General features: G+C 41.4%; 1 protein-coding gene across 1 annotated transcript in view; it reads left to right on the top strand.

The window, feature by feature from the left end:
- TFCP2L1 (transcription factor CP2 like 1) overlaps positions 1 to 23017 on the top strand; it is a 33112-nt gene extending 10095 nt beyond the window's left edge. Inside the window, exons 3-15 of the mRNA XM_033065410.1 lie at positions 6923 to 6999; positions 8563 to 8668; positions 8916 to 9022; positions 9617 to 9769; positions 10560 to 10670; positions 12394 to 12485; positions 13834 to 13882; positions 13979 to 14072; positions 14915 to 15005; positions 15660 to 15760; positions 16725 to 16867; positions 18599 to 18650; positions 19089 to 23017. Of these exons, the coding sequence (XP_032921301.1) occupies positions 6923 to 6999; positions 8563 to 8668; positions 8916 to 9022; positions 9617 to 9769; positions 10560 to 10670; positions 12394 to 12485; positions 13834 to 13882; positions 13979 to 14072; positions 14915 to 15005; positions 15660 to 15760; positions 16725 to 16867; positions 18599 to 18650; positions 19089 to 19126 (1214 nt within the window). The 3' untranslated portion in view covers positions 19127 to 23017. The remainder of the gene's footprint in view (positions 1 to 6922; positions 7000 to 8562; positions 8669 to 8915; positions 9023 to 9616; positions 9770 to 10559; positions 10671 to 12393; positions 12486 to 13833; positions 13883 to 13978; positions 14073 to 14914; positions 15006 to 15659; positions 15761 to 16724; positions 16868 to 18598; positions 18651 to 19088) is intronic.
- The last annotated feature ends 2995 nt before the right edge of the window (positions 23018 to 26012 follow it).

The raw sequence follows: 26012 nt of genomic DNA, 5'->3' as shown, positions 1-26012 counted from the left end.
GGTGTTTGTGTGAATGTTACTGTCAATGTGAGATGATTTAGAAATTTTCCAATTAGCTTCCTCTAATTTGTTTCCTAAAAGATCACATTTTAAGTAGCAATAACAAGCTTGAAAAATACTGTAGGTTTGACCTGATTAACTGTTTTTGTAGGAGTAATATACATTTTTAAGAGAATATACTTTTTTTTCCCTAAAGAGGTAGAGAAAAAAAGCATCTTTTTTTCTCCCATTTGCTTCCTACCAAGCATTTATTATGTGTTCCTGAAACTAGACAGCTTGGTGCCATGTTTGTGACTGGTGTGGAAGGTACAGTCAGCTTTGATCCCATCTCCTTGCCTGCCTTGTGGTAGCAGCCACTGGTGGGAGTGGGACTTGCTTCTCCCAGTTTCCTATTGCAGAAATGTGGTGAAGGAGGGGACTTGACGTGAGGGCATCTGAGGGAGCTGCTAAGTGGGGTCAGGAGTCATACTCAGCTCTTCTGCATCCCTCGTCAGCACCCTCACCCAGGACCATTCTTTTTGGTTATCTGAAACTCAAGTAAATATTACACAAAGCTACTCCTTCAGAGCTATAAAACCTGTTGTTCAAATTGACTTAAAACAGGTTGAAACCAGAAAAAGCCTGTATTTTTTACTTACATAGAGAGGGCTGAGGTTTTCTGAGCTGGACAGATGTGACTAAGATAATCCTCAGTGTTTCAAGTACATGCTAGAGAAGTGGAAATGCAGGAAGAAATTATTTTCACAGAGTAGGTATTTTTTCAGCTTTCCACTGCAGGTCCATATTATCTTCGCTGATTAATTTGCATCAAAATTAAAGTTTATAACATGGTTTAGATTAGGTGAAATCAAGTGGATGAAGTCTATGCAAAAGAAACCCAAATGCACACGGTGAAGTCAGCAACTTGAAGTGTTTTTGTGTCTACTGGCTTGTTTTGTGTCCTTGATTCAAAGTGAGACTGTATTCATTGGAGGTTTAAATGCACATCCCTCTCTTGAGTGGGAACCATTGTAAATGAGGAGTATTGCTGTTAGTGCCTGTTAGCTATGAAGTGTCACCACTCTAGAATGGACTGTCTTCAAAAATCTGTGGAGAGTAGGACTCAGAAAAATGTTCATATAGTAAATGAGCAGTGAAATTTTCCTGCAGCAAACTTGGCTCCAAGGCAGCTCTTTGGCTTTCCCACAAGAAAGAGGTAGAGAAGTAGAAAAAGGGGCATGAAAACCCCCCTTGAGTCGGGGGCACATTGTAAAAGGAGGAAAAACATAAAAGCGACACAATGACAGCGAAGCTCTGTGGTGTGGTGGTAGAATTAGGAGATGAATTGGTGTGCTGTGCTCCTGTAACATTGCTGCCCTGTTGGTAGGGCAAGCAGAGCAGGAATCCTCAGTGTTGAACTCCTGGGTACCAAAACACGGTGGAGATAAGGGGGCTTTGTGCAAGGGGAGAGGCAGGAGGCAGATGAATGCCCACACCGTCAACGCTAAAGCAAGATGTGTTCAAATTGTTCTGATTGCCACAGTACAGGCGAAATCAGGAGACCACACAAAAGAGTTAATGAGCATTGGTCATGACTGGGCAGCCCCAATGTAGATGTAATCTGGACACTGAATACCAGAAACTGAGAAGAAATGGCAAGGAATAAAAGGCTGGCTGTATTGACCCTGCTCCATCTCTGGCTGCTGTGTTGAAGATGGGATGTGGGGCAAGATGGGCCTGCAGTGTCAGAATGACTCTTGTGTTCCTTTTGCATTTCCTGGCCCACAGCTTGTCCTCCTTTGCAGGATTTCCATGTTCCTAGCATAGTGGGAACTTCCAGGGTGGCCTATTGTGTAGCTGGTGAATTCATAATATCCACTGGATAAACATCTACAGCATCTTGTCAAATGAGGCTGCAGTAAGCAACTGCAGAATATCCACTGTCATTTGTGGTTCAGGGATTGAGGGTTCTGCTTTTGCTTCTTGTCCTGCAGAGTGTCCACAAATGGGACTCTTGAACAAGTCTTATGCTAATTTTTATTTTTGCTTGTGACTGGCTAAAAAGGTGTGTGTCATCAAGCATGCAAGTTCACATGCCAGCTCTGCCACTCTTGTCTGTTTTTCATGAGGGTTCATTAATCTTTCTTGTCAGAAAAATCTTTGTGTGTGCCTGATGCCCTGAATAGTTGTGTTTGGCTGTTTCAAAGGTGATCCTCCTTCCTGCTGGTTGTGCTTTGGTTTGGTATGATAAATACTTGCTTTTTTTTCCCTCCCCCTCCTTCTGCACGGTGCCTTTGACTGTCAGCATTCCTTTGCCTTTATCTGTGCACTCTTTGGGATGTCCATATAAAGTTGCTAAATGGAATTTTTATTGGCTTGGCTTAATAATCAAACAGTTTCCAGGCTGGTTCTGTCTAGTGCTGTGTGGATCCATTCTGAGGAAGAGGATTCTCAGTTAGTTTTTTTTTTTTCCCTTTTGCACAGACGTTTTCTGGAGATGGCTTATTCAAAGGTTAGGGTTTAATTAATTTCTAGAAAGGCTGCTTTGTTAGATTAAGTAAGGCCTGAGTCATATCAGCCTGGAACATCAGCATCCTAATTAGAAATTAGTGTACTGTGTTGGTGTATTGTGCAGAAAACCACAAAATACATAGTGCAAGTGGTCCTTGAAATGTAACGCTAAAACAAAGAAAAGCAAACAGGATATTGTGGTTATATAGTAAATAGCATTTGAACAAAATGTAATTTTGATCATGAAATGGTGATAATCTTTTGTACTCAGAAATTACCTAAAATTTCTGATGGCTGTCTAAATTCCATGGAACTCAGTAAGCTGTTAACTTTGAGCAGGTGAAATCATTCTTGTGTTGAACTAAATTATTTTTCATCTCTTAAGTGCTTGACTTTCAATTCTACTGTCCCCACATTAAGTGGTCATGCCCACATTTAATGTGTGTTAATTATCAAAGCCAATGCAAGTTTAAAAAAGTAAAAGGTCTATAAATCCTCCTACAGATAGGTAGAATTGCTTCATGAATTACAGACCAAGAACTCTCTGGACTTGGGTGGTTACTACTTTGTCTCTAAAGTGAGTTGCTCAAGCTCTAACCTAGGAGGAGATTACATAAATTTGGTGTTGCCCAGAAAATGTCTGTTTAAAATTGAAATTACAGTATATCATCACCTGCCCGGGTTTTTATTGGTGCCCCTGAAGCTTTCAATGAAGTTGGGAGACAAACTGCATCTCAGGAATGTGCTGTGGTTTTCTGAATATTTATTACTGTCCTGTTCTCTGCCTGAGGTAGGGAAGAAGGAGTGTGGTGAGTGAGGGAAACACTGGTCACAGATGTGCAGGAGGCTGCTACAGCATCAGCTGTGCTGGGGATTGCTTGCAAAGTGTCCATTTCAGGTGGTGACAGAAGTGCTTTAGGTACCCCTGTGCTTGTGTCCGGTATTAGACCTGGCCTGGGCTATTCAATCAAATCACTGCAGTCTCAGCACTGGTATCCTCTCCTCCTGTCTCCTGTTTTGCCACCACATACTGGCTTGGAAAGTTGTAGTGTGACCTGTACTAATCTGTGTTTCTATCTGAGACAGATGGGAAAACTCAGTATGGGGGAGCTCTGTATTTCACCTTTGTTTTGGGCTTAGCTAGTTGTAGTCAGACTTGGGAACTGGAAATGCAGATTTAGTCACACTTACAGACATGTTTCTTTACAGATTTTGTTACCTGACTAAGAATGATCTGTTAATGATTTAGTTTTAGCAGAATACTGTCAGAGTGTTCCTGCTCGTGCTGGTGAGTCAGCAATGCAGGCTTCATAAATGATCTGGGTGTCAGAGCCTTGTGTGACTTCTTTGCCCTCTTTGACGCCAGGGGGAGTTCAGCTTTCTTCAGGTGAAATTGCTATTCTTTGCTTTATTTTACAAAGGGTTTTTGTTTTCCAACATCTGTGTGGTCATTCTTTAGAGCCTTTTTTCTCTACAGTAATAATTGCAGGACTGAGATTGTAATTCACCATTTTAGGAGTTCTGCTGGTAGCAATGGTGGAAAATATAGGGTGAACAAGGTTTGGAAAGTATTTTTCAAGGAAAAAGTATAATCCAAGCAGTTTGGTGCTATAAAAGTACAAGTATCTGAATGCTGTCCATGCTAATAAGTTCTGGGTACCATAAACCACAAAGCAATGGATTTGCTGGAAAGCTTTAAGGAGAATAAATTAAAAACCACTACCAGAAGATGGATATGTAAGAGAACTTTGAGGAATTGGAACCAAATTCTCACTGACAGTTTCAAGAGGGGGGGAAAAAACTCTCATGTTTTCTGAGGCTTGGCTGGGAGCAGTCTTGTTTGATAATCATGTGGCAACTCAAGTTAAACATTCAGAGTTCAAGGGGAAAGCAGTTAGCATAAAATACCATTTTGATTGAAGTTTTTCATGGCATAAACTGCATTCCAGGGCTTCCATCAGATGACCCATATATCTTTCATCAAAGCATGTTATTTCCTCTTTGGCTTTCTGTTTAATATTAACTCTGTCTACACTGCAGTTTCTTTTTCATTGGTCTGAGTCCCTCCAAGGTAAATCACTCCTGTCAGGTGGAGATGTGTGGTACCCAGTGCCTACCAAGCTGCAGTTGTGTCCCTGTCCCATGCAAGGGATCAGAGATGGCACTCTGCAGAGTTTTTGAGTGCTTGATTCTAGTTTGAAAGGAACATGGATGATGTTTTTGTGCCTGTGATTTTCTTTTGGCTCATCACAACTGAAGATAAACAGATCAGGCTGGCCAAAGAGTGAGCGAGTATCAGTGCACAAGGGTGTCCCAAAAACCTGCTCATTCCTGAGATACTTGCTGAATGGCTGACAGTGCTTCTGGTTTGACCGCTGCCTTCCTCCATAGCACAGCTCATACCACTACATTTTGCTTTGTTACCCCTGAGTACAGTCACAGATGTATTTTACCTGTCTCTTGCTTTCAAAACCTAAATTAATCTTCTATAATGATTAATTGGCCTCATATTTGCACGGGAATGACCTATAAGTGGCTGTGTAAATGGGTTCAAGATGATCAACTATATCCCTCTATAGTGGTCAGGTGTCTCTCCAGACTGAACCACTGAGCAGCCAGTTTGTGCGACGTAGATAAACATGTACAGCACAAACAACTACACAGTACAGCAAATGTGGCACTTGGGAACATGTTTAAGTGGTGGACCTGGCATTCCTAAGTTAATGGTTGGACTTGATGGTCTAAAGGGTCTTTTCTATGATTCTGAGAGAAAACATGGTTTTTTTAACCTGACTTTTTTTTTTTTAAATGCTAATTTAACAATATTGAGTATGTACATATCTCTAAAATTTGCCAGGTGAACGATATTAACATGTATCAATCTTGTGAGTTTAAGTGTGGAAGACCTCAATATCAGGATTCTGGTTTACAAAATCCACTTTTGTTGTCCAGCAGCCTACAAAGGCAGGTCACTGTTGTAATTTTGTTTTACTTGTGTGCTGAGAGATGGGTAAAGACTGGTGCATGTTTCCATGGTTATTTTGGTACTTCATATGGTTTATTCTTTGCTCCCCCCATGCCCTAAGTCACTTGCTGGATTCAAGGGTCATTTCCTGTTTGCAGAACTCCTACTAACATCGGTAGGGCTGTTGTGCAAACATTTGGGGCTTCAGTATGGCCTCTTCTGTCCTTTCTTTTTTTTCCTTTTCCTATCTGCCAGCCAGCTGAATAAGCACAGTTATCTCTGCTCTGTGGATATGGTCTGTACTCACATGGGCAGTATTCTCAAAAGTCTGTCTGCCTCTCTGACACATCTGCTGTCATAAGTCTTCCATTCCTCAATTCAGATCCAAAAAATTATCATTTTTGTCTCTGCTGGTAGAAGCTGCTTAGAGGGAGATAGATCTGCTTTGCAGTTTCTACAGGGCCAGTTCTTCAGAGATACTGGTTTAGCCAGAAAAACCAAACTGCTCTCCTCCTTGGTGCCTGCCTTGTCATACACTGTGCGTTTTTCCGGAAAAGGGAGGATAGCAAGATGAACAAGAAAAGCTAGCTATAAGGTACACATATGCTCCATTAATCCTAATGATCCTATCCTGCCTTGGTACTGGTTGCAGGTTTATTGTAAAGACTTGGTGTTGTACAATGAGCTTTTGTACTGTCTTAGTCATTTCTGTGTGTAAGATATTGAGACATCAGTCTCCTTTGTCTGCTGTCAGCCTTGAAAATATGTTTTTTCATAAACCAGTTAGCTGAATTCTGTTGAGCTGCCTAAATTCCTTACGTGAGGGTTGGTGGTGGGGTGGTGGAGTGTGAATTCCCTTCCTGGAACTGGTCCTTACACATGCTGTAATGCCCATTGCTGCCTCCACACACGTCTGAAGGAATATTTATTCCCTTGGCAGCGACTTTCCAGGCCTTAGGAAACAAATTTTGTTTTTGTGGTTCACCAAAACACCTTACAGACCTGACTGCTCCTGAAGAAGGCAAGATTTTCCCCAGCTGCCATTCTCTGCAGAATCATTCTCGGACCTGTTGTTCCAGCACCTCTTCACACAACATTGCTTTGGTAGAATTGCTTCAGCAGAAGAGACAGACAAAGGCAGCGCTGTTGCAGCCATGTGGCATGGGGGGACAATTGCCTCAAGCACACTAGTGACTTTCTGGAGGGTGACCAGAAAACAGTAGCAGCCCCGGGAAACAGCTGTAATTGATCCCCTAATGGAGAGCTTTCAGCTGCCAAAAGGCAAACCTTCCCCTCAGATTTCTGCTGTGCTTTAGTGCCTATCGATTACTGGGGCAAATGCATTATGTTAGCAAAAATAAGCTTTCCCTGATCAAACGTATGCTTTATCAGCCACATAAATGCCAGCATGACTCTCTCATTGCTACAACATATTAAACACCTTGGAAATGTTTCCTTAAACTCTAGGTCAGTCTTATGAAATCCGTCTACTTGAGAATAGGAAATTGGGAGAGTTTCAAGATTTAAACACAAAATATGTAAAGGTAAGGAGAAATATAGATTTCTTTTCTTCCTGCTACTACATACAGCCTTTAATGAAGGGCCTGACCTTGCTCCCACTGAGACAATGGAAAACACTTTGCCATTGTTTTTAATGGGAGCAGAGGCGATGGAGTTGAGTGCTAGTTTCATGGGACTATGCAGCTTGGCTTTGCAGGGCTTCAGGGGAACCTTTATTCTGTTTGTGATCATGACCCCAGAGTTTCACTGTGAATATTGGGTTCAGGGGAATCCCAAAGTTCTGTGGTGAACATGGTCGAAGTTGTGGAGAGGCAGACTTGTCTCCCTACTGAATTGCAGCAACATGCCTGGGTTGTTACGTGACAAATGGAGGGCCCAGGTGTTTACATAGTTCTACCAGGCAGATTCTGTATAGCTCCAGTTTACTTTGATAATGGGCATAATTATGAACATATAGAACTTGGTCGTTTGGTTTGGGGGACTTTTTCCTGTTGTTTCCCCCACTGCCAAAACAGTTGGAATTCAAAAGCATTGGTCTGGACCCTAGTTCTGGATCCAACCTTCAATCCTTGGCTGTTCCGCCTCAGGATTTCCTTTGAGAAGTGGGAACTAATTGCAAAATTTGTTTTCCAATTTGGATTTCAAATGTTGTTCAAGTTTAGGCCATTCCCTATTTGTCTTTTGGCCCACTTCAGGTATTATGTGGATTGGGATTCCAATTTTGCAGGTGTTCCCACTGTGATTTGTTTGCATCTTGAAGCTAGGGTTTGATTTGGGCATTTCTCAGGTTCACTGACAAAAATTGCTCACTCACTTGATATGGAAGTTCCCAGCAAGGGTGTGGGCTTGAGAAACTGGGATTTTAGGGGTCATTAACTCTTGTAAGTATAGCACTCTGAATATACAAAAGAACATAGGAGTACTTAGGACTTGTCTGCCCTGGGGATTGCCCTTATTCCAGCCTTTTTTCTCCAGTTATTGGCATAGTTGCACCATTGCAGACCAGCCTCCTGTTACACTTTCCTGCTCTACCTACCCTTGTTTAACTACTCTGGGGCAAATCCAATGACTGGGTCTTAATGGCTGGAATCAGGTTTAATTCCCACTGACAAGGTGTCTGGACATGTCAGCTCCACTGGTGCAGGGACAGGTGAGCTGGCTTCCACCTTTGCAAATCAGAATGGGATACACTGGGGTTGGGACACGGTACAAGACACGTTAAATATAACCCCCACGTGAGCCTTTTTGGGTGTTGAGGCAGTATAGTGATGTTTACATGCCATGACACCTAAGATTAGGTGGACATTGCTATAGTGCTTCAGGAATGAATCCCAGAAAGCTGCACAGGGCTGTGTTACTCCTGTAAGATGTGCCCTGTGAAGGGAGAAGTGTGTTTCTCTCTCAGGGGTCCCTTAGGAATTTGATACACGTGGTAATGGGTCTCTTAGGTGGACCCTTCTACTCTCCTCATGAATGGGGGGTGAGAAGCATAACAGATCAGCTTTTGCTTCTACTCTGGAAAACCAAAGTCATCTTGAGAGAGGGGTCTGGATCACATTGTTCACATTGCTATCTTTTTTTAACAGAGTATAATTCGTGTCGTTTTCCACGACCGCCGCCTGCAGTACACAGAGCATCAGCAGCTCGAGGGCTGGAGGTGGAGTCGACCTGGGGACCGCATCCTTGATATAGGTGAGACTATTTCATTGTGGCACCTCTGCAGTGCTGGGGAGATGAGTGGTGTATGGAGCATTTGCATGTGTGTTTAGGCTTTTAAAGCATCCTCTATGTCTCTGGGAGGGAAGAAGATCTAGCACTATAGGTCACAAGTAGATATGTCTTTGGTGGCTTCGCTTTCACATGCATGTTCTGATTATACAGAAATGCTTTCTCTTCTTCAATTTAATATTTTTAAAATTTTAGGGGTTTTCTTCTACAGATATCCCGCTGTCAGTTGGTATCTTGGATCCCAGGGCTAGCCCGACCCAGTTGAACACCGTTGAATTTCTCTGGGATCCGTCAAAGAGAGCTTCAGCATTCATTCAGGTAAGAGATAAGTCATGTTTCTGTGGCAAACACAGTGGTTAGATATCATTTAAAGACCTGGGGAGACAAAATAGCCAGTACATTAACAAGAGAGAAGGATGGTAATGATAACTACTAACTCATATGACAACCATGTGTAATTGATTTGTAGGATACTCACTAAATCAATTGGTTGGCTACTTGCTAATGTTGGGGTACTACCTGCTACTGCCAGGATTTCCTTTAAAAAATATTCAGACACTGGTGTTGCTTTCTAAGCATGGGTTTTGTCTTGAGGAAACTGTTCATAACCTGTGAGTTTTCCTTGCTTTCCTCTTTCATGACTATTTCTTGTTCTGAGCATCAGCTATCTGTTTTCAATCTGAAGGATTTACTTAAATCAAAGGATGCTTTTCCTGATGCCCTGTTTCTTTCTGAGCTGCTTGTTCTCCTGATTATTTTGTCCAAAGGAACAGAAATGAAAACATAGGAACTCTTCTGCCTCTCCTAGTTTTTCTTGAGGAGCCAAAACCTCATGTTCAGGCAGTATCTGAAAAGCAGATGAGCACAGATTCCAACTGTCTCCAGAGATGAGCACAGCTTCTGTTTTGCCAGGTACATTGCATCAGCACAGAATTTACTCCACGGAAACATGGAGGAGAGAAAGGGGTGCCCTTCCGGGTGCAAATCGACACCTTTAAGCAGAACGAAAATGGTGAATACACAGAACACTTGCATTCTGCAAGCTGCCAGATCAAAGTGTTCAAGGTATGAGGTAGTTTTGGCTTTGTCATCAACTAGATTAAGGCACAGGAACATGTAAAGATTTCAAATTGTATAAGAGCAAGGCAAATATTGGACTAAAATGGATTTTAATGGATTATGTGTAAGTGCTGCACCAAGACTTGTGCCAGTCTGTTGTGCCTCAAGCACTACAAAAATTAGGGTATCCAGTGTGTTTTGATGCTCCTAGGCAATCAAGACATTGGGGCATCTTCAGTTTCTTTGATTTAATCCTTCACAAACAATACAATTTTACTGTGGAGATCTTAAATACCTTGTTGTTGTTGTTGGAGCAGAATTTGTCTCTGTGATACCTGGAGGAGAAAAAGATTCAGAGAAAAAGTATCTTTGAAACTCCTATGTGGGCATGACAGACCTGTAGCTACTTAACAACAAACTCTCCATAGCCTGTTTTCTCAAGGGATCTACTGCTCCAGTTTTGTTCCTGTGAACAGTGTCTTTCCTGTTTCTGGAAAGATGATACAAATGCCAATTGAGGTGCATAACTTATGGACTGAAATTGTTGGAATCACATCTCAGGACTGTGGTCAGCCTATTTTAGAATTACAGTAGGCATTAGTGGTGGATGTACAGAAACAGTAGGGGTGCTTGATTAAGTCTTTTGTCTAGAAAATGCAGATCTGGTCTTGTTTCATATGTAGAATTCCTGTAAATCTTAAGGAGGCTTTTGTGAACAGATTAGATAAATCTGTTGGCCTCTCTCTCCAAAGTTGTAATACTTGGCATAAGGGAGAGCCTGTGCTTGTACTTATAGCCTAAAGGAGCAGACAGAAAACAGAAGACTGACAGGGAAAAAATGGAAAAGAAGACCACCCAAGAGAAGGAGAAGTATCAGCCTTCCTACGAGACAACTATTCTCACAGAGGTAAAGTGGTTTAGGTACATAATACTACATCATGTTGGGAGATAAAAGAAAAAGCATCTGAGCCCTGGAGATTGTCTTGTGGAGACATGTATGCTCTGATCTGAGTGAAACTGAGAGGGGAGCAAAATTATGAAATGACTCATTGTTGAAATTCATGAAAGATGCCAAAGTTTGTTATGTTTTGGGGTATAAACCAACCCTTAGTAAATTTGCTTTAAAAAAAAACACAACAAAAACAACTTTCTCAGTTTTCACAAGTGCTCCTGGGCACTTGTCATGGCCCTCAGGTGCCAGTTGTAGGAAAATACAGTTGTCTGTAATTTTTTTTTTTTGCTAACTGCTTGGCAAAAGCTCATGTTGGAGATGGGGGATTCGAGCAGATGAATAAGTTGTCTGATTAAATTATTAATCTGTTTTTCTGTGAGTGTGCCTAGGAAACTGTTGTTACATGCAAAATCTGAGAAGATTCCAGGTTGTACTCTAGGAATATCTTGTGTCTTATATTCTGATACATCTGGTGTAGAGTTGTATGTGTTTCTGCCCCTCTCTGTCATTAGTAAGATGTTTATATAAACTTACCATAGACTGTAGAATTAGTCAGCAACAGGACTCAAGAAAGGGATTTAAAAGTGTTGTTCAGTCTCCTTATGGGAATGACTTGTTTTATTTAGTTCTTTTTTTTTTTGGAGCAACTTGCTGGACTTCCAAAAATGATATTAATTATTCTTAATTTAAATCAACTTCCTGTTTGTGATATCCAGTCTCTCCCACTCTGTTTTCCTCATGTTGCCAGGAGCAACCAACATGTTTTCTGATTGACAGACCTAATTCTACTGAGTTGGCAGATCCCAGACTCTCCTTATGAGCTCTGATGCACTTTGACATTTTGCGTGGGGAAATGTGGGTTGCCAAAGAGTTAAATATTTTCTAGTGCTTGTGGAGATGATAAAATATTTGCTAGTGTTAGTGGAGATGATAAAGCTGCAAAGCTACACTTGCTGTCTTTTTATCATAGCAAACAAGGCCACTACAGAGCATTTTCTTGAGCTCTTGGTGGGGGGTGTTCAGCAGGGCTAGATTTCTCCTGCTGATTACTGTGGCTTAAATTCAGAGCAGTCACCAATTCTAGCTGGGTTACTCTGGTTTTACACCACTGTCATGGAATGTGGAGTCTGACATATGTTTGTGAAGGCTTTTAGTAGCTTTATGTCTATCTTAAATTTTCTCCATTTAATACCCATTTATGACTGGAGCTGTTCGACTAATGGCCAGAGGTTTCAGCAGGCTGGTTAAAATTCTGCTCTTTTGCTGGTATAAACCTGAAGCAATGCCACTGGAGCATTTTTGTCGCTCTTGCCTGGATTTAATTATGGATTTATAATTGAGACCAGGGGTATTTCTGTATCATTGCTGCCTTCAGTCTGAGTTGACTTACTGGCGTTGCTCTGACTTACAGCTGTGCACACTTTGGCCCAGTGTTATTTGGGGACAGGCTTTGTGAAATGGGAGAAAGAAATGTGGAATGCACAACTGGAATCAATCTGGCCCCCTGACAGCCCGCTTGGAGAGCAGTGTAGAAAATCCATGGCCCATCTCCTCCTCCCAGCAGGAGTGATGAGCTGAAGTTAGTGGCGTGGCAACAGCATGAATGTGGTATTAGAGGAGAATCGAATCCTTTATTTCCATCCTTATGAAAGTTTCCCCACTGCCTTTCTTCCAACAGTGCTCTCCCTGGCCAGATGTGCCTTATCAAATGAACAATGCTCCATCTCCAAGCTACAACAGTTCTCCCAACAGCTTCAACCTCGGAGATGGGTATGTAACAAATACCTGCTTTATCCTTCCTGTTGATGTGGCAGCCTTTGTGTGTCCATGCATTTCATACCATGGAAGATGATGTCAAGGACCCCACCCTTTCTAGCAAGGAGAAAGTGTTTTCCAAAAGCCTTTAAGACCTTCCATCCAGGAATTCCCTGTAATGCAGAGTGCTGTTGGTACATGTACTGTTTATGTGGTGGCTGGAAGGTGAGCATCAGAGGGCCTGCAGGGCAGCTCCTGGTGAAAACACATCATGCCTGTACCAGCAATCCCCAGCATCTTCTCATAAGTGTGTTAGAGGCTTTCAGCACCTCTTCAGAGTTGGCATTTCTCCCTCACTTTCTGTCTTGAGGTAGTTTGGGGTGCTGAATTCCCAGGTGAATGACATGTAAAGAAGTCCTGTTTGGGGCAAAACAGCCTGGGTTTTGAGATGCTATTTTAGAACAAAGGACTAATGAAGGCATGTTTAATTAATTAAATAGCCATCATAACAAGACAGCTCTAGTGATTCTGAAATGCTGAAGATAAGTGGTATCAGAAAGGTACAGCAGTGTCCCTTAGTACTTATGAGTCCTCCCTGCTACACACTTTCCCTTATGAATTTGGCATTTGGAATTTGGCCTTTTACTTCTGGTAGGACTCTGCTGTCTTATGCCTTCCCACACAACTTAATTACCATGTTATATTAATCCATGTTGTATCACTGATTTTCATTTAATTCCCTCAACCTATGAAAAAGAAAACACACTGAAATTACAAAATTGTATATTAGTAGAGAGATCTGCTGAGTATTTTTTCCTTTGGTAAAATCCCTCATATGTTTAGGAGTCCTGTCTGTGTTTAGAAGAATTTAGTAGAAATGTGGTTTTGCATGATTTATGGCACTTGACTATGCTTGAGATAATACCAGAGTTGATATAAGGTCCTTTTTTCAGTTTTTGTAAAGAATTATTTTTAGACAGTGGATTTAGTTAGGATATTTCTGGCTTATAGAAATTGAGTTCAACCACCCTGTAGGTTACAATTTTCTTGCTTAGATGATGTCACATTAGTGAGTCAACCATATGGAAAAGCTTGATTGAGGTCAGTAAACCTGAAGTTTTTCTCTCAGTCTTGAGGACCTCAACTGACCAACAAAAGACTCAGGTAGAGAGGGTTTTTTTGATTCTTGTTCCAAATTATGAACACCTTTTTAAAAACCTGATAAATTAAAAAAACCAAGTTGGATGTAACTTGTGAAAGTTGAGCCAAATAAATAGAGGAGGGGGAAGAGGATGGACACTTGAATGTGAAGTTTAAAATAATGTGTTTTTTTTCTCTTCCCACTTTATATAATTTCTTTTAGCAACAGTTCACCAACCCACCAAATGGAGCTCCTGCCTCCCAGCAATGATGTAAGTACTTGAGATCATGTTAATGTGGTGCTTTTCTCTTTTAGGACACTGGTGAACAGTTCATTTCAAGACCTTCTTATTCTTTTTGCAATGTAGCATCTCCTTCCTTCTGCTTCTATTCAAGATGCCCAGCAGTGGCTTCATCGTAATAGGTTCTCTCCATTCTGTAGACTCTTCTCAAGTTTTTCGGGTGAGTTTAAACAGTCCAATTCTGTTTTTTTTCTCTTCTGTAAGTGCAGCTCATGAGCATCTGCTGCTGGCCATTTTTGATAGGATCCTTGGTCTGATCCAGTGTGGTTGTTCTTTCGTTCTTAGATTAGTTACTGTTTGTCAAAACAGTCTGTAGACCTATAGAGTAAGTAAAAATGGAAGAAAATAAATTAAGATGGAAGGGACTTCCTAAGTTCATTAAGTGCAACTTTGAAGCAAGTCCAGGGCCTTGTGCCGTTGCCTTTGAACATCTCCAAGGCTGGAAATTCCACAGTCTCTCTCAAATGCTTAACTATTCTGACAGTGAAAATGTTTTTTCTTATATCTAATCAGCATTTCATCTTCTGTCTGCTGCCTCTCATCCTGTCCCTGTGCACATTTAAGAAGCATCTGGCACGTTCATGATACCCTCCCATTAAGTGCTTGTACAGACCAGTAAGGTGGTGGAAGGGGCAGTTAGAGGTGTTGGAACCATGAGGAGACTTTCTGACTTGCAACATAATGAAATAACTCAGTGAATGTGACAGTTACAGAAGACCAGGTCATTTATTGGCCAGTGTGAAATATCTAGCTTGTTTATGAGTTGGCTGGAGTGTTTTCCAGTGTAGCACTGCTCTTTTGGCAGCTTCCAGATTTGTTTCACAGTGATTTATTTGAGGTGCACACCTCTCTGAATTTGAAGCTTTTCTGTGTTAATCTATCTGGTTTAGCTTTGTGGATTCTCCACCCCCTCTACCCCTGCCCTTTTCTGCTGCCCATACATACTGTTTGGAAGCTAAGATTTGCTTAACTTCTGAAGAAAAATCAATTTGAAATATGTAGGTGCCGACTTACTGAAGATGTCCAAAGAAGATTTTGTTCAAATCTGTGGCCCTGCTGATGGAATTCGGCTCTTCAATGCAATTAAAGGAAGGTTTGTACTATTTCCTTCCTATTTTTTATGATCCTTTGATAATTTCAGTGTTAACTAGAAGTTAATCCTGGAGCTGTAGCATTTAGACTTCCTTTTAATACTTTGGAGAGGTTCTCTCAGGAACCGGAGATCACAGTGATGTTCAAATCCAAGCACAGCTCAGAAATGTTGCCAAAACGAAGCAGTAAAATGTGGATCTCTAGTGGTTTATTTGCTACCAGCTGATGGCTTGCATTCATTTCATGAGCTACACAGCTGACAATACCCTATACTGCATCTCCATCAGAGGTATCAACCAAAAAAAAAAGCCTTGGAGCGTTAAATGACTCTTAAATTTACTTTCATTGCAATAACCTCATAAATTCTACAGCTGAGCAGGATTTAAATCAGTAGAGGCAGGTATGATGAACTGCTTAGCAAGTGCTGTAAACTCTTTGTTCTTATCTGATCTTGAAAAGATTAAAGTGCTCTGCATCTCCTCCCAGGGGTCTCTTGCTAGACATCCTAAGCCATCTAGCCACTAGCATCAAGATCATCCCTTAGTTTGTTATTTATGCACAACCTGAATGATCCCATCTCTTACTATTTGATAGCTGACTTGAAACTATTTCAGATATACTAAATAACTTACTACTGTTTTTGATTAATCCATAGAAATGTAAGGCCCAAGATGACAATTTATGTCTGTCAAGAACCAGAGCAAAATAGATCCCATCTCCACCAAAAACGAGAAAATGGAGATGGCAGCCTTTGTGGTAAGTTCTTATGTATGGATTTTGTTAAACACTTACCTGGTGGGAATGCTGCTTTCTGCCTGAGCTCCTGTATGGGACAGCTTGGTGTCCTTAGTGTTTGAAGGGATCCTGTTTATCCCAGTTTTGCCACTTTGGCTATGGTTTCATGGCTACAGATTCCAAATGGCACTGTCTGCCTGTGGGACAGACCCAGCTCACAAATTACCTGCACAATGCCACAGCAAAAACTGTATTCAGTTCTTAATAGGGATAGTTGCATTAAAAATCATCCTTCCATCCACAATTTTCTTTAGATTGTCTTGTTTGAAAAAAATCAGGGAAATGGAATGTCAGTAGGTGTGAAAGTGAGGTTATAATTCTTGAAAGTTCGAAGCTTTTGGGAATTTGTCATCCCTCATGACACAATGTACAATCAAATGAAAACAAAGATTTTCCTTAAGTCTTGCATTTAGTAATAAACAGGCACAGCTTTTCTACCTGGTAGCTATAATTGGGATTAGATTTCTAAAACAATGCTGTCATCCATGTTGTTATCTCATACATTGTATGTTTTAGTTTGTGCCTATGGGATCAGTGGATGGTATCTAATAAAATACTGCATTTTGTGTGACATAGCATGTGTTTTACTATTTGATTGAATTCTTTATTTAAATCAGTAAAAGAAGATTATCCAAAAATATAAGCAGCTTTTATGAGAAGGCTGTTTTAGTGCTCCATGATGCAAGTTGTAATTAGTCCCCATGTTTTCCTCTGGGTGAAAGTTGTATGTGCTTTAATTGCCTGCTGCATACAAATAGTGGGTATTTTTCTGCAAATCATCAAGCCAGGTATTTGGGGGATGCTTTAAATACTAAGCTTGTTTATTCCATTTGAACCTTCATCTTGAACCCCTGAGGCTACTGATGCTGTGTGTCTTGGTGCCATCTGTATTTGCTATTCTGTAACTGCTTCCCACTTGTTGCAGTGTATCATGCAATCTTCTTAGAAGAATTGACCACTCTGGAATTGATGGAGAAGATTGCAAACTTGTACAGCATTTCTCCACAGCAGATAAATCGGATCTACCGGCAGGGACCCACAGGGATCCATGTATTAGTGAGCAATGAGGTAAGGGGGCTACAGGGGGCTACATCTTTGTCAGAGATGTAAAGACATCCAAGTTCTCGATCTTAGAGTGAACTATCACATTATGGAATGAATCTTCAAGGGAGAATTGTAAAGCCATTAATCCCAACAAGCCAAAGTAAATACTTGGAGTGAATCAGCCATGCACAGCACTGATTTTGGTGTGGTTTTGCTTTGTAAAATATGTTGGGGTTCTTGTTTGGTTTTTTTTTACGCAAAACAAAACAAAATTGGTCATTTATTGCTTGCTACAACTACCTGAAAAGAGGCTGTGGCAATGTGGGGCTCTGTCTCTTCTCCCAAAAAGCAAGTGTCAGGATGAGAGGAAATGGCCCAAATGGTCTCAAGTTGTACCAAAGAATATTTAGACTGGGAATTAGGAAAAGTTTGTTTATTGAAAGGGTTATCAAGCATTAGAACAGGCTGCTCAGGGAAGTTGAGTCACCATCCCTGGGGGTGTTAAAAAGTCAGGTCGGTGTGGCACTTGGGGGCATGGTTTAGTGTTGGGCTTGCTGGTGCCAGGTCAATGTCTGTGCATGATGATCTTAGAGGATTTTTCCAACCTAAATGATTCTATGAATTTCTTTTCATTTTGGCTACTTACACACATTTTGAAGTGAGTATCTAAAGTAAGAACTTTTAAAATTAGATAGATAAGTTGCCCAAAGAAGGTAAGTTTTAAAATCTGTAGGGCAATTAGTTTTACATCTTGGCCCATGATTCTAGGCACTGGGTCTGTCACTATATACAATACATGCATACTATAATTTATGGACCTCTGCTACTGTTAGAGTCCCATTATATGATGCCTTAATTTAGTCAATTCCATTAACTTACAGGTTAATAGTGAGTTGCCCTTCTTCCTCTTTTCCCCCTACTAAATTACTTACTCATTCATGCACCAGAATCACTTAAGGAGCTTCATTTATAAGAAGCATTGTTAAAACAAATGAAGCAGAGCATAGGTCTCAACTGGAGCCTAAATTGAATGCTGTAATGCTTATTCCTGAAGTCTCCTTGCTATTCCAGCCTGATTAAATCTGAAACTTTGATGCTTTATGGATGCAAAGTGCTTGGAGGCAGTTCTTGGTAGGGGAATTGCATGAACCAGCCTGGGTATAAGGCTTTAAATATTTGTTTAAGTCAATTATTAACAAGGTCTATTGCTTTTCTAATATTTTTTTCTTGTTCTAGTACTATTGTGGCAAGAGTGTGGCACTCTGTGAATGTACTTCATGCATCATTAGGCAAAGACACACAAACTGACCAGAGAAGTTCGATTTGAAGGAGTAGAGGCTGGATGTTAAATCCAAAAGAGTACAGGGAGATCAGTCTAAGTTGAAAAGGGTATTTTGATGAGAGAACTTAGAGCTGAAAAATGTACTACTTGAATGATACTCAGTATCTAGGAGAAGGCTTTTTCACAATGCTGGATTTCGTGAACTGATCAGAGAGGTTCTGGTCACATCTCCCTTCTCTGAAGTTGTGTCCAGCATTTGCTTCAGCTGTATGAGACACCTGTATGAGGTAATTCACCTCCTCTTAATTGATCAGTCATGGTAATAAACTCATAGGCAGAGTTACTCAGAACTGTGCAGGACTAGACACCAAATGCTGTTTGATACCTCTCCTCTAAGTCTATATTGGCTCTGAAAGAAATGTGAGTTTAATTGCTAAAATTGTTGTGTTGGCTTTTTTCCTTCTGCCCTTCAGATGGTGCAAAACTTCCAAGACGAATCTTGTTTTGTTATCAGCACATTAAAAGGTGTGTATTGCTGCTGCTGTTACCTGTTACTGTAAAGATAATTCCACCTTTCAATTGCACTAAACTTTATCACAAACTCAATGCTGTTATCCTGAAAAGATAAGTAATCTAATCAAGTGCAAGTCAAGATGTTGACTACCCTATGATAGACTGATTGATCAATGCTTTACTCTGTTACACTGTTACAAAAATTTCATAAATCCATTGACACCACTGACATAAATGAGCAGGAAACCTTTGAGTAAAATGATAAAATATGACAATATGTAGGGTTTTTTATGTAAATTATTTGACTTAGATGTTCAACATTGGTTTTTATGAGTGGGTTGTGAAACGTGTGCAAACTATTGTAAACTACCTTGAAAGAAAATTTGAGGTTCTGTATCTCTGGTGTTTCCTAAAAGCAATGAAAATATGCTTTGCATTTCTTTGTTACAGCTGAAAGCAATGATGGCTACCACATCATTTTAAAATGACCGTGCTGCACAGAGAGACTTTAACGGCCTAAAATTTAGTGCCTCACTGAGATTGCTACAACCTAGACTGGAAACATGAAGAACCTTCTGGATAAATGCTCCTGTGAACTAAGAATTACCAAACAGCTTAAGAAAAAACTTGCTTTTACAGATAGAAATTTTTGGTGGTGTGTGATTTTGGTGGATTTGGTTTTTTGTGTTTTTTTTTTTTTTTTGGTTGGTTTGATTTTTGTTTTGGTTCTTTCAGTTTTTTTAAGCTGGAGCTGAGAACATCCTCAAAGCTTGTAAATGTTTTTTCTTCCCTCCCTTCCTCTTCAGTCTCTTAAAAATTGTAGAGGTTTCTGCTTATTACTTAGAAACATCTGCCTTGTACTAAAGGGAAGTGAAAGATAAACAAATCCCAATTTTGTTGGCCCCTCATGTTTGGGTGAATTGATTTACTTACAGTTCTGAGTGCTCTCTTGCGTTCAACACACACCCTGATGCTGATGGATGTAGACTCCCAGGGCTCCTCTTGTACTCTTTGGGGTGGAAGGCTTGGGGCTGCCTCCCAAAACAGATGGGCAGTGCAGAGGAGGATGAGTTTGGTGCCCAGCCTTCACCCAAAATGTCAACTCTGGAAGCCCACACTTAGCTGTTCTCCACCTGCAGATGTGCTCAAAATCCAGAGACCTTGGTCCCTCCTGACAGATCTTCTGTAGTACCAATCCAGCAGAACAGTTCTGGGAAGGGTTCAAGGGAGGACAGCTTGAGATGAGCAGTTCAGTACCATGTTACTATCTTTAGCTTTAGAGAAGCCTCCTTGAATGGAGCTTTTGAAGGTTTTCTGAGGAACTGTTTTCAACACTGACAGCTACAAATGACAAATTCATACTATGGATTTATTCTACTCTACGGATTAGTGATTAACTGCTATCTTTACTGTAACTGGGAATTAGATGTTATAATCTTAATGGATTTTCATCCTGTTACTGAAGTAAAACTGTTTTGATCAAGACCAGGTAAACAGATCATCTTAGTTGCTGCTTCTTACATTCTTGCTCTCTAACTTTTGACTCCTCTTTCCCATATCTGTACCTATGATCAGCTCCACCCTCCCTTGATCTTTTGGGACTCAGTTCCAGGCTCCATAAAGCTAAAAAAGTGCCTTCCACTGCAGTCAAAGGCAAACTGGATCACACCTCACACCTTTCTTGCATGGATGAAACCATTTCACTTTTGACAGCTAAATAATATGTCTGTTTCCCCAAACTGAGCATCTATATACCAACAAAATCTGATTCTTGGACATTTCACTTCATCCTGAACTGACATGGAAAGCTGAAATACCAAACATTTTCCTGGAATGGAAATTTTTCAAAAAATGAGAAGTTGTCAGCTGGAAAACACTGAATAAAATGTTCCAGCCTTTTGAAATGGAAACATTTAATTAAATCCATTTGGCCCTTAAAGCAGCATCAGTTTGAGCTACTGTTGCAGCTCTCAGAAATTGTCATTCAAGTGCCTTGCGCGCCGTGTCTCCCCTGGGGCTGAGCTCTTTGGCTGAATTACAGATCCCATGATGCTCCTACCCTGGGTTAGTCAAACAGGGAATGCGTCATGAGGGCTGGAGAGGTGCCCAGGGAAAGAGGGGGCCGTGGAGCCCTTGAATTACAGCTCCCAGCTGACACTAGAGGAATTCGGACAGACACGGACTGATATTTCTCTGACAAAAGTTATGTGTTTCAAGTTTTCCCAACAGAAATAAACAGCAAAATATTGAGAAAAGCAACCTTTTTTTCATTAAAGCATCAAGTTTTGCGCAAAAAACCCCACCCTTGCCCACTGAATTTTTTTTTTTTACACCGAAAATAATACTAGAATAGAAAACTTGTGTTACAATGGGAAAACCTTCAGCCAACTCAGCTAATTGAGCAGCAATGCCTACTTAGGCACGATCTTGCTCAACTGACTGTCCTGGATGCTCCATGAATTGTAGGCATGCAGAAAGGATGCCTGGGCTTTGGGACATGGTGGTTCCCCCTTCTGAAATGAAGAAATTGAGGCTTCTTTGCTGAGAACCAGTATGTGTAGGTGAGGAGGAGCTCCTGGCCATGGAATCCAGGTTGTGGCCACACACAGCTGCCTTCCAAAATAGTGAATGAATTCCAGATGCTTTTGTGAGCAGGTGGGACTATGTGCCCCTGTGTACCAGGAGCTACTTGATTTATTTTCTAGAAGGTGCTTTGGAAGATGGATGTTGGCTGCTCTGTAATACTGGCCCAGTGCATGGTATGGCTGTCATTGGCAGGCAGCTCAGGTGACTCTAACCTCAAGGGAAAGGTTCTAAATAGACCTTATCATATCAGATCCACTTTGATGTGATAGCCCTGTAAGTGAGGGGACACAGCAATATTGATAACACAGTAGAGTGAAGAAAGGATAGAGGTGGCTTTGCTGACAGAGTTAGGGACTGAGAACTCTTTGCTTGTTTTAAAAAGCCTAACTTCTTGATTCTTTAAAAAACAACTCTTTCCCATAAGGAATTATATGCCTAAGTCCTCACAGTTTCAATAGCACTTGTTTGATGAATTTTGAACATAAAGAATTCTGTTAGGGCCTTGCTATATTTAGATTTTTTTAAACACATAATTCTATCCTCATCTGAGGATGAATTTGGCAATATATTTTGCTTTCATGCTCTAAAAAGGTATACCTGAGTAAACAATCCCATAGACTATAAATATTATCCTATGATTTGGCTCTGTGTGAGCCTGTTGTAAAGCTGTCCAGTTTAGGGGGGTGTGTATGTGTAATACCTTATCCTTATTTGGCAGAATAGTTCTAGTCCTTGCTGAACCTCTGTAGCCCCAGCAGGAATTTTGAGGTTCATGGTTAAGTAACAAACACATCCATGAAGGCACAGCACAGCTGTTTTGGTGTCCAGGAGGCTGCTAAGTTACTTCAGCTTAGAATCATAGATTGTCTTGATTTGAAAGGGACTCTTAAGGGTCACAGAGTCCAATGCCCTTGTCCTTACAGGAGTACCTAAAACTGATCCTTGTGACTATGAGTGTCATCCAGAGCAGCCCAGTGCTCCTTGAACTCTGGCAGGTTTGGTGCCATGACCAGAGGCAAGGGAAGTCCCTGGGGACCTGTCCCAGTGACCAACCACCCTCCAGTGAAGAATCTTTATCCAGTGTCAGTCTGAACTTGCCCCGATTCAGCTTCATTCCATTCCCTCCCTTCCTACCACTGGTCACCAGAGAGAGGAGATCAGCACCTCTCCTCCACTGCTGCCCTTGAGGAAGGTACAGAGAGAAAGACTTGTCTCACCTCTGTGTCAGGTAATCCTTGACTCTCCTTGGATCTGCCATCCCTGGAGGGACTTGTTTGACTTGTTTGTGGAAGTGACAGCCTCCAGAAGGAAGCTTTTGTTTCCTCAAGACTGGAGGAAGCACAAATGTTTAGTCTGGGATAGATGTCTAAATTCTAGATAGACTAAAGGCAAGGGAGGTGAGTAGATCCCACTCATCTAAAATAGCATTTACTTTTTTCTTAAGTGCCTGTTACACTTATTTTTGCTCTTTTTAATTGTTGTTCGTCCTATTTCTTTCTTAAAAAGTAAGAAAACCTACTCAAAGTGATTTAACTGGAACTTTTTTTCAGCTATATGTGAAATTTGTTCAACAGAACTTTATAAGGACTGGGGCTTAGGATAACAGTGAGTAAGATGGTTTCCCAAGCTGTCCAGCTCTTCAGTTGTATGTATGGTGACAGCCACTATGAGTAAAAGTGGGCTTGCTGGGTATGAAAAGGCAGAATCATTATGTCATTAATACCAATATGACTCCAGCCAGTACTGCAAAGTATAAACTTGCATTCTTGTCAGATCTGTACTGTCTGAAATCTGGTGATAAAAATTTCACCATCTGACTGAGGTGGCAGGACTGGTGCTATTAAAATTAAAGCTCCTGTTCTTTCTGCTGGCCCTGCATGGTTTATTGGCTAAAATAGAAACAATCATTCAATATGGAAAGTACTGGAGTTCTCATTGTCTTAGTGTGAAATTTAATGGGCTGAAGTTTCAAGACTTGGAGGTGGTAAAAGGATTCTTGCATTTGAGAAGCCCTGAATGGCACTCTCCTTATAATGTAACATATACATATATATGCATATATATCCATATATATCCACATACATACTGTACTGTATCAACACATATTTGTGCTGAGTACATGTGTTCCTTGGCTTTAACTGGTACTCTGCTTTGTTTAGTTGCAGTTCAGTGTAAAAGACTCTGGTTGATCAAGCTTCAAAACCCAGCCATTCCTTGGGTAGAAATGTAAAAAGTCCATAGTAGCACCTAGGTGATTTGGACATGGTACACTTGGAGTGATGTAAGTTCGATAAATTTCTGTGATATAAATCCCAGGCCTTGGTGAAGATGAGCATATTCTTTCACTAACACTGCAGTTCTACATTGCAGCTTCTGAAAATTAGTTAGAGTAACAGAGAACTAGATTGCCCAATGCTTTGTGAACTAGTGAGGCTACTCCATAAGCAGAACAACCATACGATGACTTTTCCTAGCTCAGTGTTGTATTGCTTAAGCATTGGCTGTAATTCTAACAATCATCCAGTGGATGATGACTGAAACAGGTGTTTTTGTCTGTCTGTTGGGATCTTTTTGACTTTTCAAGGAAATGCTTATATTCAGACTGTAGCTTCTCTTTCTCCTCCAGTTATGAAATGGTTTAACTTTATGCTAGTAATAGAAATATTTTCATAAGATTATAATCTGACAGCACAGGGTACTCAGAGTGGGGAGTGTTTGGCTTTGATCATCACTACTGTGGGTGAATATGAGAAGGCAGACTGGAGGTGTATCTAATATACTTGGCTCTCTCTAACAAATGGGTTAAGCTAGTGCCTAATTTTTTGTGTATTTCTGATTTGTACCTGTTTTTTTGCCATTCCCTTAAAATTCTGCTCCCTGGCAGGGGGTGCATTGGTGACCAGATAGTGTGCCCAAATTTTAAAGTAGCCTGCTGTCCTGGCTTGCTTGGGGTGAGTGTTTATCTTTCAAAGGGGAGTTACCTCTCTTCACTGATAATGCAGCTGTTAGAGGCAGGCAGTGCTGGCCACAAAATTGGCATGATGGGCAAGTGGAGGAGGGTCGATGGGAGGCGGAGGCGAACAGTTGTGAGTAAATACTGCCGCACTCTTTGTCTTTTCATTTGTTGGTTTTTGGGGTTTTTTTGTATATGAATAAATAAAAAGAAAAAGCATATTTTGCACTGGCTCTTGTACTGTTGTGCAGAAGAAATCTGTATCTAGAATCTGTGCTCCAGTCAAAATGCAAATAAATCTGTTTGTAAGAAGCACGGGTTTGGTCTCTGGTTTATTTGGCAGGGTTGGGCTCAGGAGAGCCTGGGCATCAGTCTGCAGCTGTGAGGGGCTGGGCACTCTCAGGGTGAGGGGGAGCAGAGTTTGCAAAGTGCTGGCCAGGGAATGTCAGCTGCAGCCAAATGTCCTGCAGGATTTTCTTCGAGCTGGGACTGACTTCATTTCCCCACAGCATAAGGCAGTGACCAGTTTGTGTGTAATCTGGGTCAAGGCACAAGGAGAAATGCCTTGCTCCTGCAGGAGCCATGACAATGGGCATGTGCTTTACTGAGGGCCCCAGCTGTGTCAGATGGCCGCTGGCTTTGGTCTCGCAGTGCTCAGAAGCCATTTCAGAGCCTGGTCCTCACTGACATCAGAGATGAGCAGAGTCCCTGCTCACAGCAATGCCCTGCCCCGCTGAGCAGCTGTGAGACACATGCTGGCAGTGAGGGCTGGGTTGTGGAGCATTCACAGTGGTTTGGCTGGAAGAGCTCCAGTATCCTCTAAGGTTTGAACCATAGATCTAGTAACTTACAGTGAGGAAATCAGCAGATGTTCAGGGTCATTTTCCATTTGGAGAAGGTAGAGCCCAGTTTGGAGATAGAATCTTCCAGCAGACGAACTTCATGGCAAGGCAAAGTAGTGAGAATGGATGTACAACCAGTGTAAGGGTGCTCCTTAATCTGAACTGACCTTGAGCAATTTCAGCTCCTTTCCTTTGCTGAAGAAGTATTTGCATTTCAGAGTTGGAAAATGCAGCTTGAGCCTGTATGTACAGCTGTTCCTATACAAAGTATAAGGGCACAGACAACGTTCCTAGATAGAGGTTCAAGAGAATTTAGTATTTTTACTATTTTTTTCCTACTAGTGACTCAGGCATCCCTGAGAAGAGGAAAGGGACTGTCTACTCCAATTTCTATTAGCTTAAAATTCCTCTGGAGGCAGAAGTCCAGCTATCTGAGGCCTGATACTGTATTTAACTGCTCCATGCATGGTCAGGCACCATCATGTCCCACAGGGCTGCTGGGTTCAACACAGCTTCAAATCCACTTGCAGGCTGCAGCAGGGGTCTGGGTGTGCTGCTCCTGGAGGGCAGGGTGCTGGTAGGCACACGGGGGTCCAAGGTTGGCATTTGGGATCTCCAGGGCTGGCTGGAGGGTGCTGAGTATGGGGGTCACTGGCAGCAATCCTGGTGACTCGGTGGCTGTATGAGCCCTGCCAGCTGCTTGGGCCATCCCCAGAGCTTTTGGGAGCTGGAGGTGAATCCCTGCCCGAGTCCTACAAGCAGGGGAAAAGGGAGTGTCATGAGCATGGATAGTTCCCACTAAACTCCACACAGAAATATCCCTCTTCTTCTGTAAGCTTGACCCATGTGCTGGCAGGGGTTGTCAATGCAGAAGGGAACACTAGGAAGGTTTTTGCCTAATAAAGGTTCAAGGCCAGGGAAAGTGGTAATTCTGTACAATTTAATTTCTATGGGAAACACATGTAAACAACCTCAGAACAGACCCAGAGGTTA

The sequence above is a fragment of the Catharus ustulatus genome, chromosome 7, assembly GCF_009819885.2.
Source record: "Catharus ustulatus isolate bCatUst1 chromosome 7, bCatUst1.pri.v2, whole genome shotgun sequence".
Taxonomy (NCBI): Eukaryota; Metazoa; Chordata; class Aves; order Passeriformes; family Turdidae; genus Catharus; species Catharus ustulatus.
This window is presented reverse-complemented; position numbering and strand designations above follow the sequence as displayed.